Here is a 13,911-nt window from a genome sequence, read left to right on the forward strand (position 1 = left end):
TACTTTCTCTACCGAGCATTCTCTGTCCTTCATGTCCAACCCCAAGCTCCCCCCGGTTGTCCCATGGCCTGTTGTCACTTTCAAGGGTCCAGGAGTCCTGCAGGTTCCGCCTGGAGCTGCCCCCCTCCCTCAAAGGTCCTTTTGTTCCTGGGTCTGTAATTCTGCCCTGGTGCTGAACAGACGACAGCTCTTTGGAGTGTCTTTTTGAGGAGAGGGCCTTGGGAGGTTCAGTTGCCAGATCTTCACACCTGGCAGTGACACTGAATTGGCAGTTGGCCAAGTCTGGACTTATAGATCGGAAGGAACTTTCCCTCCACTTTGAAGGCCTGGCCCTGGGGAAGTCCCTTGTTGGCTCTGTGCGGATCTGAGTGGTCACAGGACAGCCTGGCCGGTGCTCTTGGGTGGGCGCGGCAGCCCTTACAGTCTGAAACTCACCTCATCTTCTTCCCGTCCTGGGTGTGGTCATGAAAAGGCCTCACTGTCCTCCCTCCCGCTTCCTCTGGTTCTGCCCTTGGGGGCTGTGCTCCTACACTGTTCACCATTGTCTTCCCCACTGTTGTTTCTTTTTTTTTTTCCTTCTACTTTTGGGAGATTTCTTCAGCTGCTCCCATCTATCTCTTCTTTTGCAATTATTTCTAGTTCCCAGGGTGCAGCCACCACCTCTATCTGGTTCTAAAGTATTCACCCAGAAATGAAACCCCGCATTAGCCATCACTCCCCATCCCCCTCTCCTAGCCTCTGGCAATGACTAATCTGCTTCCTGTCTCGATGGATTTGCCCGTTTTGGACATTTCACATAAATAGGATCACACACTATGTGGCCTTCTGTTCTGGCTTTTTTCATTCGATACTATGCTTCCAAGTTTCATCCATGTTGTAGCACGTGTCAGAGCTTCATTCCTTCTCACGGCCGGGTAGTGTTCTGTTGTGTGTGGGTGTACCACATTTTGTTCATTCATTTATCTGTTAGTAGACAATTGGATTGTTTCCAATCTTTTTGTGATTATGAATAGTGCTGCCACGACCACTTGTGGACGAGGACACGCATATAACCGACACAGGTTTTCTCAGTTCCCTCAAATATATACTGAGGAGTGGAATTGCTAAGCCAAATGGTAATTCTGTGTTTAACTTTTTGAGGAGCTGCCAAACTCTTTCCCTCAGTGGCTGCAGCATTTTACATTCCCACCAGCAGTGCACAAATGTTTCAGTGTCTCCACATCCTCGCCAACACTTACTTTCCATTTTTTTTTTTAATTCTGACCATCCCAGCAGGTGTGAACTGGTAGCTTATTGTGGTTTTGATTTGTGTTTCCTTGGATGAATAATGACATTGAGCATCTTTTCATGCGCTTATTGGCTATTCATTTATCTGTATTGAAGAAGTGGGTATTTAAGTTCTTTGTCTTTCTGAGACTATTAAGGCTGGTGTTTTTCTTGTGGATTTGAAGTTTTCATCCCCTTATAGAGTCTCTCTTTCCTTTCAAATGCATTTTCCTGTCTATTTTGGGGTCTGACACTTGTTGCCTGGAAACCCAGGTGCAGCCTTTTCATGACTTTGCTGTAGGCAGCTCAGCCTGCTCAGGAGGACCACTGAGGTGTCTGAATACCCCATGGGCCCCTCTGTTTCTTCTTCTCCTGAGGCCACATCTCTGTCCATCTCATTGTCTAGGTGTGGCCTGAGCAGCCTCCTGGCCATCTGGAGAAGGCCTGGGCTCCTTCACTTCTGAACATACTGTGGGCTCCCTTCCCCGCTGCCCTACAGCAGAGCAGGGCTGGGCGGAGATGGCCTGGCAGGAACTCTTTCGCTGAGGGCCCTGAGGCTCCTACCCCAGGCCCCTGGGCTCTGCCGCTTGGGACTTGGATTTCTTGGATCCTATAGGTCGGTCACCACTAGCACTTCTGCTTTCATTGTTAAATGTCATTGCTTCCCCTTTGTCTTTTATGCCTTTTTAGTGGGGGCTTGAAAGAGAGTGGCCTTAAACAGCTGTCCTTGGCCTTTTGTCTTTAACCGTAAGCTCTGGTTGTTTCCAGTGGCTGGATGGCAGACTTGCCCTGCCTGCCCTCGGCCTCATGGATCAGGCACTTTTCCTGTGGCTCTTCTTAAATTTCAGGCCACTGTGGAGGGGACAGCAGTAGTAGTCTGGGGTGCGGCTGTTGATCCGGGAGGTGGGCTCTGCTTGTCACTGGTTAAAACAGCACAGACATAGCCCCAGACCTCATCTCAGCTTCCCTACAGGGCAAGGAGGGCCCTCGGCACCATGCACATCTACCTGGGCTCCTGGGAGAATCGCAGCCTGGGTGCTGGGAGTGCAAGAAGTGGATCGGAGAGGGCCCCCAAGCCAGGGTGACTGTCCGGGCCTCCGTTTGCCCATCAAGCATTGGGGGTGTCTCTTCCCTCGTCTCTGGCTACATTGTGCTCAGGTCCCTGTGGGGTGGTGGCCACCCCTGCCATCCTCAAAGAGGTGCCATGGCCTGGGCTCCCAGGAAGATGGGTGCTGAATCTGGGAGTTCCTCCTACTGCAGGCCAAGTCATCTAGTCTCTTATGCCTTCTCTGTTTCTGCAGTGAGCATTATTTGGATGAACAGTTGTTTTTAAGAGTCAGGACTTGCACCCCAGTGCCCCCAGTTCCCCTGGGGACACAGCACGGATCTTGAGTGTCTGCCCAATTTTACGTGGGTCCCTGGTCTCCATGGTAATGAGAGTCTAGACGAGTGGATGATCATCTGACCCTTCTCTCGGCATAGGACACCCAGTGGGAGAGTACTGGCAGTGAGGCTGAGGCCTTGGCTGTAGAGTGGCTACAGTGCTCAGACTGCTCTCTGCCTGCCAGGCCCTGGTGTACCCGTCACACTCAGCCTTGCCCTGGTTCAGCAGGGAGCAGGCTCTCCCCGAATTGCTGGGCCTGAGTGGGACAGCATCGTGTCGATGCAGAGACAGGTGGGCCTCAGTGTGCCCCACGGAGCCCCCCAACCTACCTTCCTTCTCCTTTGCAGGAAGCTGTGCCAGCCACAGAGCACAGGCAGCCTCCCTGGAGACCTTGCTGCCAGCAGCCCTCCAGGCGAGCATGGGAGCTCAGCCTCACCCCCTCAGGTAGGAGCGGCAGGTGTGGCTGTGACGGCACAGTGGTGGGGAGGGTGGCGGGTCTCACCCCGAGTCCATAGACCTGACCTGACCTTGATGCTTGGGGAGCCTGTTGGGCTTCAGCTCAGAGCTGACAAGTTTTCTTGAATGAGTGAGCGGCTGGCTTCCCCTAGGCTGGGATACCTGTGCGTAGTGTGGCCGAGGGAGGGCTGGCTACTGCAGCACAGAGCCTCGTGCTTTCTCTGTAGGGGGGGCACTCCTGCCTCCCAGGGCTCTTGTAAAGTCAAGTGTATGGCTGTAGCCGGCTGGTGTCCAGTGGAGCCCCATGAGCGGTAGCCACTGCCATGTTAGTCAGTAGTCGGGAAGGGCATTCAGGGGGTTCTCATTGGTGGGGGCTTGATCTTCAGCAAACCCTCCCCTCACTGTTTCTTGAGCTTTTTGGTGAAACCTGTCCCCACTTACCTGCGTGCTCTGACTTGTGAGTCCCACGTCTCTGGCCCCTACTTAGCCTGCCCTCTCTTCTCTTCTCCTCTGCCCTGGCAGCACCCAGCCCAGGTTCATGGCCCTGAAGCCTTCCTGTGCATGCTGTGGCTGTGGGGACATCATGGAGGACAGAAGGCCTCATTTCACTCGTGTCCCCCCTGCTACCCTCGGCCTGGGCCACCTGCTCCAACCTTGCCTCTATTCCTGTGGTCTGGCCTTGCTTCACAGGCTTCACTCCTCTCATCTGTGAAATGGGGATGAGGCCCACACCATGTAATAGGGTTGCCATGGGGATCCAGGTAGTCAGGGCCCTGGAGGTGATGGTCCTGGCCTGTGGAGCTGCCCTGTTTCACTCAGACTTGGCTCTGTCACTGTTTCCCATCGTGTGAGGAAGATGCTGAGCACAGTGATGTTTTAGACTAGTTCCCAGAGGTGGCCCTTATGGGCTGGAACCAGGTCCACTGATGACCTGGCCACCCTTCCTCTGTTCTCGTGGCCTTTGGGCCCAGCTGAGCCTCCTGCAGGCCCGTGTTGCTGAGTGCTGGGCATCCTGGGCCTGGTGGATCTGGCTGGTATTTGTGCGCCCCCGTGTGGTCGCCAAGGGCCTTGCCTGCGGTCGCTCGTTTTCCTCGGAGCCTGTGGCCTTGCTCAGGATTAGCCTCTAGCTGCCCAGCCTCTCCCCTGGAAACACCAGAAACTCTGGGCACAGGAGCTCCTTTGAAATGGTCTCTCTTCTTTTTCAGAAACGTCCGCAGCCTCCTGATTTCATCGACCCTCTGGCTAACAAGAAACCCAGGGTATCGCACTTCACCCAGAGACCTCAGCCTGCAGTCAACGGAAAGCTGAGTGCACCCCACAGCCGTGAGGCCCTGCTGCCCACCCCGGGCCCACTGGCTGGCACGGACGCCCACCTGCCCCTGCGGCTGGAGCCCCCACGGGCCCACGACCCTCTGGCCGACGTCAGCAACGACCTGGGCCACAGTGGCCGGGACTGTGAGCGTGGGGAAGCAGCCACCTCAGCCCATACTGCGCGCCTCAGCCTGCCCCTGCTGACGGACTGTGCCCAGCCCAGCAGGCCCCACGGCAGCTCCTTGCACGGCAAGTCCAAGAAGAAGAGCAAGAAGCACAAAGACAAGGAGAGGGCAGCTGAGGACAGGCACCGGGCCCGGACCCCAGACCATATGCCAGGTCCCCTTGGAGCCCCACCAGTCGCCCCAGGTAGGTGTTGAGAGGCAGGCCTATGGGCCAGGAACTCTGCCAAAGGGTGTCACTGGGAGCCTAAGTGCTGGCCCTATGTCCACTCTTACTCCACAGAGTGCTGAGGGGCCACACCATGAGTCCCCACTTTGGCTCATCCTGCACATTAGGCCCCTTTGCACCCAGTGTCCTCACACTGGCTTGTCTGAATGCCCTGGTGTCGTTGTTCCTGGAGTCTCCTGCAGTCCTGCTGTGTGCCAGGCCAGTTCTCAGGGCCAGGGGCTCAGAGCCTGACAGATGGCTCATGGGAGGGGACAACACCCAGGGAGAGGAACAAGCTCCAGGCCGCAGCTCTAGCTGCAGGGAGATCTCAGACACTGAGAGGGAGCCGGACAGGGCTGGGACTCAGGGAAGGCGGTGGGGAACAGGGCCTGGCAGGGAGGAGGGCGGGCAGTCCCTGGATCACCATGGACCTGCTAAGCAAACATTTTAGCCAGTGGAGAAAGGGTTTGGGAGGCGGGACCACAAGGAGGCGGGGAGACTGTCCATAGAACAGCAGGCGGTAAGAGCCAGAACAAGGTCTTGTAGCCTGTGGGAAACTTCTGGCAGTTGAGAGACCTGGGATCACAGCAGTGAGATGAGGGGTGCAAGGCTGGTGGGGGCCGTGTGCTGAGCAGGGAAATCTCAGGGGGGGGCTAGGGCACTAGGGAGGCGCATGGATGGGTGGGGATGGTGGTGGAGGCAGGGTCATTACCCCAGAGCCAGTGCCGCTGAGTTTATAGACACAGGCACCTGAGTTGAGCACCCTTTGTGGCTGCTGTCAACCCAGAAAATAATTTATGAGGCTGCAAATAAGAGAATAGTTTATTTGGAGTCTCAAGAATTATGATTTGGGCGACATACAGTCAGGTAGCCCTGAAAGAGTGTTTCAAGGAAGAGAGTCAGGCTTATAAAGATAAAAAGCCACAAGTTTGTTAAATGTCACCTGGTGAGAATGGTGATTGACTCTGTCACAAGTCGGAAAATATTCTTTCAGGTTAGGGGTCTGAGAAGTCGGCGGGGTGTCACAAGTTTCTGGAATATCACTTCATCAGGTCAGAAGGTCAAGATTCCATCCAGGCAGAGACGTACTTAAGTCACATTTCCTTAATGGTCTCCTGGCTCCACTTTAGAGAGTCCTGTTAGGAATACTGACTCCATTTTGATTTTCTGTTCGTGTGATTTAATCTAATCAACCTGTCAACAGACGTGCAGCCACACCAGCTACGTGGGATTGCGGCTGCAGCTTCAGTCCTGGGGCAGCCTGGGCCATGTCACCTGCTACAGCTTTTAGTTGGTTTCTTCAGGAGGGTCCCCAGCAGGGGGCATTCTGGATCAAGGGTGGAGCCACTTTCTCCTTAAGGCTTTTTAGTTTTGTCACTCAGCTGTCCTCCAGAAAGGCTATGCCAGCCCCTCCTTTTGTGTTCCTGGAACTGTGGGGTTGGTCGGGTGGAGACAGACATTTCTGTTTCTTCAGTCCCCTGGGTTCCCTCAGCCCTGCTGCACACTAGGCTTCCCAGTGCCTGTGGATGGGCTGACAAGGAGAAGGCTGCCTGGTCCCGTGAGCAAATGCCCCGTCCTCCAGGTCCCGCCCAGGGAGGTAGGCCCTGAGCATCCGGGCAGCACATTCTATCCCAAACAGCAGAAGATCCCACGTGCTCCAGGCAGGGTTCTGAGAAGGAGGCCTGTGGGGCTGGGCATCAGATGGGGCCAGGAAGATGCCACCTTGGCCGGCCCCACGCACAGGGCTCGGTTGGCTTCAGATCCTGTCCCGTGTGCATCGGCCCCAGGCTGAAGTGAGAAAGTAAGGTTTAGGGTCAGGCAGACCAGGAAGTAGATGCCCCAAGAAAAAGGAAAAAGACAACTGAGGCACTGGCAGCCGAGTCTGGCGCCAGGTGATCCATCTTAACCCATGTCACTTGGGCAGCTCGACTGGCAATGATAACAGGTGGGCGTAGAGCCCCTCCCCACTCCAGGCACCCACCTGACCCCACCACTGCCACTGAGGCCCCTTCCTGGGTGGGGGATATGCGCAGGAAGGAGCCACCCACCTCCCTTTAACAGCGACACTGTTCTCTGCGCACTCCCCCAGACTCCTGGAGAGGGGTCTAGGTCAGTACCTGAGGAGGCTTCCTAGCCCTGTGTCCTGTGGGGCAGAGGAACAGGCATCAGTTTAACCCACCCTTCTGCATGGCACTGTCCCCCTAGTCTGGCCCTGCTGTCCCAGCCCTGCCTTATGATCGCCTTGACCTTGACAGATGGAGCAGCCTTCACCTGTCGGGCAGGTGGCTTTGCTCAGCCTACCCATGGCCCCGACTCGAGCCTCTCAAGGGCCCCCTCTGGCCATCTTCATCCCTCTGTGCTGCAGGCCCACTCCTGGGTTTTATGCCCACCCTTGTACCTGCCCGCGACTCTTGCCCAGGCCATGGACCCCTCTGATGGCCGAAGGGTGCCTTCCTGGGAAGGCTGGCATGCTGGGTGGGGGACTTGGGCTCAGCCAGGCCGAGCTCAGGCCCACTGACCCCTGTGTGGAGACAGGCACCCACACTTGGGTCCTGCAGGGTGAACTCTCAGGGTGAACTCTTGCACCCCCTGCCCTGGGGAGGCACAGGAGAAGCCAGTGGAGGGGGACAAAGTGGGGCAGGAATCAGCTCAGCTGCTGCAGGGATGACAGAGTGATGTGATGGCCTCCTGTAGCCAGTGCTGGTACAGGAGCACGTGGGGCTCAGACCCAGGACCAGAGCCTGCAGGGCCTTCGACTCCCATCAGCAGAGAGGCGTGGGCAGGAGCCAGGGCTTTTCCTGCAGCCACTTGTCTTTGTCATATAGAGCTGGAGACTGGGATGTCCTAGGGACTCGGCCAGGGGTCACTGGTTTTCAGCTTAGTGACCTTTTCCATGATGTTAGTGGAGGCAGCCAAGGCTCTGGACGGGTCACGCTCTGGACAAGGCTTTGGCCCTGAGATTAACCCATCCTTTTGGGTCCTTGCTGAAAAAGTGCCCACAGTGCTGTCTGGCCCTCTGCGCTCTACACGGCTGTGCTTTGGAGACACGCATGCCGGCTCACCACCTCTCCCTTGGGCTGAAGGTACTCCCGGCTCCCGCGGGACCGCCTGAGGTGGCCAGACGGCCCTTGGCAGCGCTCACACCTCCTACTTCCACTGTGTGGCCTCAGCAATCCCTCCCCATGGCCTGCAGACAGCAGGGCAGGAAACCTGCAGATCTCGCCATGGACTCAAGAGCTGTGTTTGCTCTTTGTAGGTTTAAACGGGACCTGTAGCAGCTCAAGTGTCCCCACGTCCACCTCGGAGACGCCCGACTACTTGCTGTGAGTACTTCCCTTGCTGCTGCTCTCACCAGAGGCTTCAGCCCCTCCCCACCCCTGCACTGCAGGTTAGAGGCACAGCTGACCTGTGTCCCTGTGTGAGTTCCCAACTGCCTGGTCTGTGCCAGGTCAGGGCCGTTTTCCTGGGTGGGGCCGGCCCCCTGGCCGTGGGTATTTCCAGGGTCTCTGCAGCAGTCCCCCTGAGCCCTGCCAGCCCCTCTCTCCTGTCCCCCCCACCAGAAAATATGCCACCATCTCCTCCTCGGAGCAGCGCCAGAGCTACAAGAACGACTTCAACGCCGAGTATAGCGAATACCGAGACCTGCACGCCCGCATCGAGCAGATCACGCGGCGCTTCACACAGCTCGACGCCCAGCTCCGGCAGCTCTCCCAGGGCTCTGAGGAGTACGAGGTAGCGGTGGAACCCCTGCTCACGGCCCTCTGCCCCTGCCATCAGATGGCTCTGCCGGATGCTGGCATCCTTGGACACATTCCGTCGTAGCCCCTGTTTCCCACTCTGTGTGATGGTGGCCTGTCCCTTGGACTCGACCTCCCCAGCAGTGACGCGGGTCGTGACCGACTCCACAGGGGGGGGTGACCTGTGGGGGCAGGAGTGGTGTTCCAAGCAGCAGAGATGGCCGGGGAACAGTAGGCTGAGGTGTATGGGTCCACCTCCAAGAGCACCTGGGGTCCTCTCTGCAGCCCGCTAACCTGCATCACAGGAGAATCCTTGGCTCCCAGGAGGAAGAACAGGGCCAGGCCGCGTCCCCTGGCCCATCAGTGCTGTTACAGCCATAGGGGAATGTGGGAGGGAATGGAGGGTCCCTGTGGTCCCCCCACCCCCAACCCTTTCCTCTGGCCTTGGGCACATGGGCTCCTCAAGCCATGCCATCCCATGTGGGAGCTCACTGCAGGGGGCTTAGTCACTATCCCTGGGACACCAGCCTCCTCCTTGTACCACCCTTCAGAGCTGATTACCTGCCTGCAGGGCCAGCACTGAGTAGTCAGGGTATCAGGGTCTGTCTCCCCTGGTGGAGGCTACTTTGATTTCCAGAGGAGATGGCTTGTGATTGGAGGCGTAATGGGTTTTAAAGGGCCTAAGGCAAGCCCCCAGACACTCCCCAGCATTCCCCTGTGCCCTGAGGTGGTCAGGGGGCCTCTGTGCTTGCCCTTGAACTTTGGACAGGCCAGCTGGGTGGGAGGGAAGGAGGCCATCCTGCCTGCTCTTTGCCTCCTTCCGTGGCTCTGACCAGCCTGTCCCTCCCACCGTGTGGCCTCGTGCTTGTCCCTGAGGCTGGGCCCTGCCCCTCGCTCCCCGGGTCCAGCTTCCTCCCCCTGCCCTGTTCATCCCCCAGCTGCCCCTCCCCTGTACTGCCTCACGCCATCACGCCATGCTGAGGCCATTGTCCCTGAGCAGGCACAGGTCACAGGTTATCGGGGAGAAGGGGCCACTCATTTGGGGTGTCTTGCAGGTAAAGTATTGTTCGCTTTCTCTTTTGTTTTTCTCCAGACTACTCGTGGGCAGATTTTGCAGGAATATAGAAAAATCAAAAAGGTGAGTCTCCATCTCATTTGGGGGGGGTAGGCTGGGGGTGGTCAGAAGAAGCTGTTTCAAGGTAAGTAACACCAGAGTCTGGGAGAGGAGGGAGAGAGGGAGGAAGGGCCTAACCCGGCTGGTCTCAGGCCCTCAGAGTAGCCCCTGCCTGTATTTACAGCTGAGGAGCTGGGTTGTCCTGTGAGCTTTGGCACAGCCCCTCACCAGACACCCCTGCACCCCTCCAGCTCTCCCGTTGCTTGGTGGGTGCAGCCCAGGCCCTTTCCAACTCCCTCAAAGGCTCCAGGGGAGGAACCAAAATTCCCCACCCCCAGCCTGGCCCTATCTGAGTCTTTAGCTGCTAGTCTGGGAGGAATGCCCAGCCTCCTGGGCTCAGGCTGTCTCCTTAGGGGCACCGAGCCCCCAACCTCAGGCTTCCCTACCATCTCCTGTGATGTGGTTCCAGGACATCAGCTCTTGTTCCTGAAGGCCATGTGGTTGACCACGTGTGCGCTCCTGTGCACTGGGGCAGTTCCCTGCCAGCCAGGCCCCAGCCCAGCTTCATGACCTATCTTGCCTCTGGCTCTTACCCTGGCCCTGACCTGCTTCCTCGGGTGGAGCCCAGGGTCAGAGCAGGGGTCCCTGTCCTGGCATGGAGGGCTCTGGCCTACAAGCAGGGGGAGTGGGAACCTGGGGCAGCCAAGTGGGGCTTGAGTTCAGTTTGGGCTCTGAGCCGTGTCCACCACTCTCTTACAGACCAACACCAACTACAGCCAGGAGAAGCACCGCTGTGAGTACCTGCACAGCAAGCTGGCCCACATCAAGAGGCTCATCGCCGAGTACGACCAGCGGCAGCTGCAGGCCTGGCCTTAGCCCGAGGCCACCGGGCAGGAGGTCCCATCGGCCAGCCAGGCCAGCTGGCCTCACCCGGCTGACTGTTCTGAATGGTGGGGGAGCTGGGGGCGAGGGGGAGCTGAAGATGAGGAAAAAAGAGATTTATTTAAAAAAATAAACATGAGGAAGACACATTCATCTGAGCCAGAAACGCCGGCTTTCCGGGGAGCCCCTGCCGCCCTGGTTCCCACAGGTCACACAGATCCAGGTGGGGTATCTGGCTCCCCCAGGCCCCACACCTCCTGAGCAGCCCCCCGGCCTAGGACGGGCTCCCCAAGGAGCCCACCTCCTCGCCAGCCCAAGGGGCATCAACTTCCTGTCAGTGAAAGACTTCAAGGCCAGCCTGCCTGGCCTTTTCTAGTTTTATACAAAGACAGCCACTTTTAGCTCCTGCTTATGAGACTTGAGTCTATTTTTGTACAAAAGAGAAAGCATCTTTTTTCTAAACCTGTGCCTCCCCTCCTTGGATGTCCAGGGTCTATCTAGACGCTGCCCTGTGTCCTTTCTACAGTATTAACAGACGCCCTCAGAAAGTTCGGCGTCGTTCCTGCAAGCTCTGAGGAGAACCCATGGTGGGGCGGGGGTGCCTCTCCCCGGCTGGTCTCCCGCGGACACCGCCTCTCCCTCCCAAGCAGAGGCTCTGCTCTAAGGGGGCGGGCAAGGTGACGCGACCCCTACAGCTCTATTTCGAAAACTCCAGTTGGCCTGGGAGCAGCTGCTGGGAGCCACCAGGCCCCCCTGCTATTTCAGGCCCTCAGCTGTCCGGGGGTCACGGGGAGTTTTCTGTGCTTGTAAGCTCATGCTCTGCAGCAACAGTGTCAGATTTTTTTTGATCGTCTTCTCAATTTTCCCCTTTGCTGCTGCTCTTCATTTCGCACTGTTGAGACCCAGTGGTCTCCATGCTGTCGACCTCGCTCCGTCCCTCAGCCCACTCATGGGTCCTGGGGTCGTCTTTGCAGAGCCACTGCAGGGTTTGCACTCAGGGAGGGGCTAGGGGTTGGTGGAGCCAGGGGGACCCCCAAGAGTGAGCTCAGAAAAGGCGCCTGATCCATCCACCCTGGGGACGCTGGCCTGCAGACACCCCAATTGCTGCTTAGTCACTGTGCCTAGTCTGATGTCCCCCAAAGTGTCGGGGGGGTTGCGTGTGTTTGTGTGTGTGTGAGGGGCCCCGCCAGGGTGTGCGGGGGTCTGAGGCATGCGTTCATGTGAATTCAGGGCCACGTTCAGCGAAGCCACGACTGGGGAAGGTGGTAGAGGTGGTTGCGACCCACAGCCCAGGAGTCACAGATGGGGAGGGGGGTTGCATCCACCAACAGTAGTGAGGCAGGGAGAGCAGAACTGCTCACTCAGACATGTCTATTTTTCTAAGCTGTGGGGGTGTCTGCTAATGGCTTCCCAAAGAGCAGGCGCGCCTACAGTGTGCCCACCCACCCCAGAGTCTCCACGGGACCCCTGGGGTGCCTGGAGTGCCAAGGAAGCTCATCCTTTATGTTTCAATAGCTGTTGTGTTGTTTTTCATCTGGGGAAGGGCTGAGCAGACCCTGGAAGCCCGAGTTCTGCAGACAGCCATCTTGTACCTGGCTGGACCTGCAGACTTGGTAAAACGGGATGGTTGTCGGAGGCCACACCGTGGAGGCCGACCTGCCTGCCCTCTGCCCTCGGATCCAGTTCAAGGGACTCTGAGTTGAATTTCCTTCTTCTTATTTTTTTGTTGTTGTTTTTCTCCTTTTAAGGAATTTTGAAGCTAAGAAATGTTTTGTGCTTTGGGGGTTGATGGACAAAAGTTCTAGCTGATTAAATATGGTCTAACTTATTGATACTGTGTTTTTTTTTCTTTTAATATTGTACTGTGGAGAAAAACTGTTTTGAGCCATGGAGTTGGTGTTTACAAGAACTTTTCACTTTTGCCAAAATGTTACAATTGAAAGGCATCTGCATCTTTGGTTTCCTAATATTTTCTTAAAAGATCTAGTGTCCTTTTTGTACACTAAACAGGTGAATGCTGATTTTTTTCAACCTACAATAAATTTCACTGAACTGAACCTATCAGCCCAAGCTGGGTGTGCATATGTCAGTCCCTAGGGGTGGGGGTTGGTTCTGTGTGGGGGTGGGCAGGAGTCAGGAGGCAACCTGGCCCTGGGGCGACCACGGTAACGAGTGGAGGGGGGTGCATAGGCTTGTACTGGGCAGAGAAGGCGTCCTGGGCAGGCTGCCAGAGCCACTGCCCAGGAGTGAGTCCAGCAGGTGGAGGGCTAACCTGAGGTCGAGGGCCCTGCAGGTGCCAGAGCAGGAGGCCAGACCGCCAGGTCATAGGGAGGAAATGTCTGAGATGGGAGGTGGGGACAGCGGGGAGCCATGACTGGTGTGTGAGCAGGGTAGGCCCTCCCCATCTCGTGAATAGGGTAGGCTGAGCCAGGCAGGGAGATCCCCGGGTCCCTGGCAGCACCAAAGCCCCCGGTAGTGGGGCCACATGGGACCAAGGGAGTGCCCTTATTTTGGGTAACTGAGCTGTGACTGACGATGAAAATGGCGAGTAACGGCACTATTAGGTAACTCCTCCCAGGCTGGAATGCTGGGGGTAAGGGTCCCTACGGCCCCCGTGGGGACAGGAACACTGAGGCCCAGTGGAGCCCCACAGACCCAGGACACCAGTTGGGATAGCTGTCCTTGCCCCTTGTTCCAAAGGCAGGGGGCAGGTTCTACCCTCCAAGGACATGGTAGGGGGATGTTTATTTTAGGAAGGAAAAACAGACAAAGTATAAGACCAGGATTAAAGGGGTCCAGGGGTCAGGGACTGTGGGTCTTACCCTCTCCAGTGGCCCTGCTGGCCAGCGGCCTTGGCCTGAGTTCTGAGGCGGCCCAGGAATCTGAGGGGCGCGGGAGGTGAGGTCAGGCAGGCCCTGCGGGCCAGAATGTACCCTGCTCCCTGGGCAGCCTGGCCACGCCTTTCTAACGGGATAACCTCTGTCCCCACACCCTGGGGCCCAGGGCCGACACCTGCCTCCTTCAGCCTCATCACGCCTCAGCCTTGCCTTGCCCACCAGCCCCCTGCCAGGCTCGCCCACAGCCCCCGCACTGCCCAGCAGCACCCTGGTCATTGGGCCCTTAGTGCACCATGGCCACAGGCCATTCCCTGACCATCCTTCCTGAGCTGAGGACACCAAAAGTCTAGCCCCCAGGGGGCCCAGAAGGGTCTTCTCGCCCTCATGACCTGCACCGTGGCCAAGGGGCTCTGTGTTGCCCACCAGCCCCTGCCACTTGCTGGACAACGTCCTCCTGCCACCACCTGGGTCCCACCAGCCCTCCGTGCACCGGGCTCAGTCTGGGCACTGGCACTCAGCAGTGACCAAGACAGC

At 57.4% G+C, this 13,911-nt stretch overlaps 1 protein-coding gene across 1 annotated transcript in view; it reads left to right on the forward strand.

Annotated features, from left to right (window-relative positions):
• Positions 1-10,689, forward strand: part of ELL (elongation factor for RNA polymerase II) — a 67,047-nt gene extending 56,358 nt beyond the window's left edge. Inside the window, exons 7-12 of the mRNA XM_072947360.1 lie at positions 2,998-3,094; positions 4,312-4,786; positions 8,064-8,130; positions 8,368-8,539; positions 9,638-9,682; positions 10,418-10,689. Coding sequence (XP_072803461.1) covers positions 2,998-3,094; positions 4,312-4,786; positions 8,064-8,130; positions 8,368-8,539; positions 9,638-9,682; positions 10,418-10,534 — 973 coding nt within the window. The 3' untranslated portion in view covers positions 10,535-10,689. The remainder of the gene's footprint in view (positions 1-2,997; positions 3,095-4,311; positions 4,787-8,063; positions 8,131-8,367; positions 8,540-9,637; positions 9,683-10,417) is intronic.
• Positions 10,690-13,911: the final 3,222 nt, after the last annotated feature.

This window comes from Vicugna pacos, chromosome 22 (assembly GCF_048564905.1).
Source record: "Vicugna pacos chromosome 22, VicPac4, whole genome shotgun sequence".
NCBI classification, from domain to species: Eukaryota; Metazoa; Chordata; class Mammalia; order Artiodactyla; family Camelidae; genus Vicugna; species Vicugna pacos.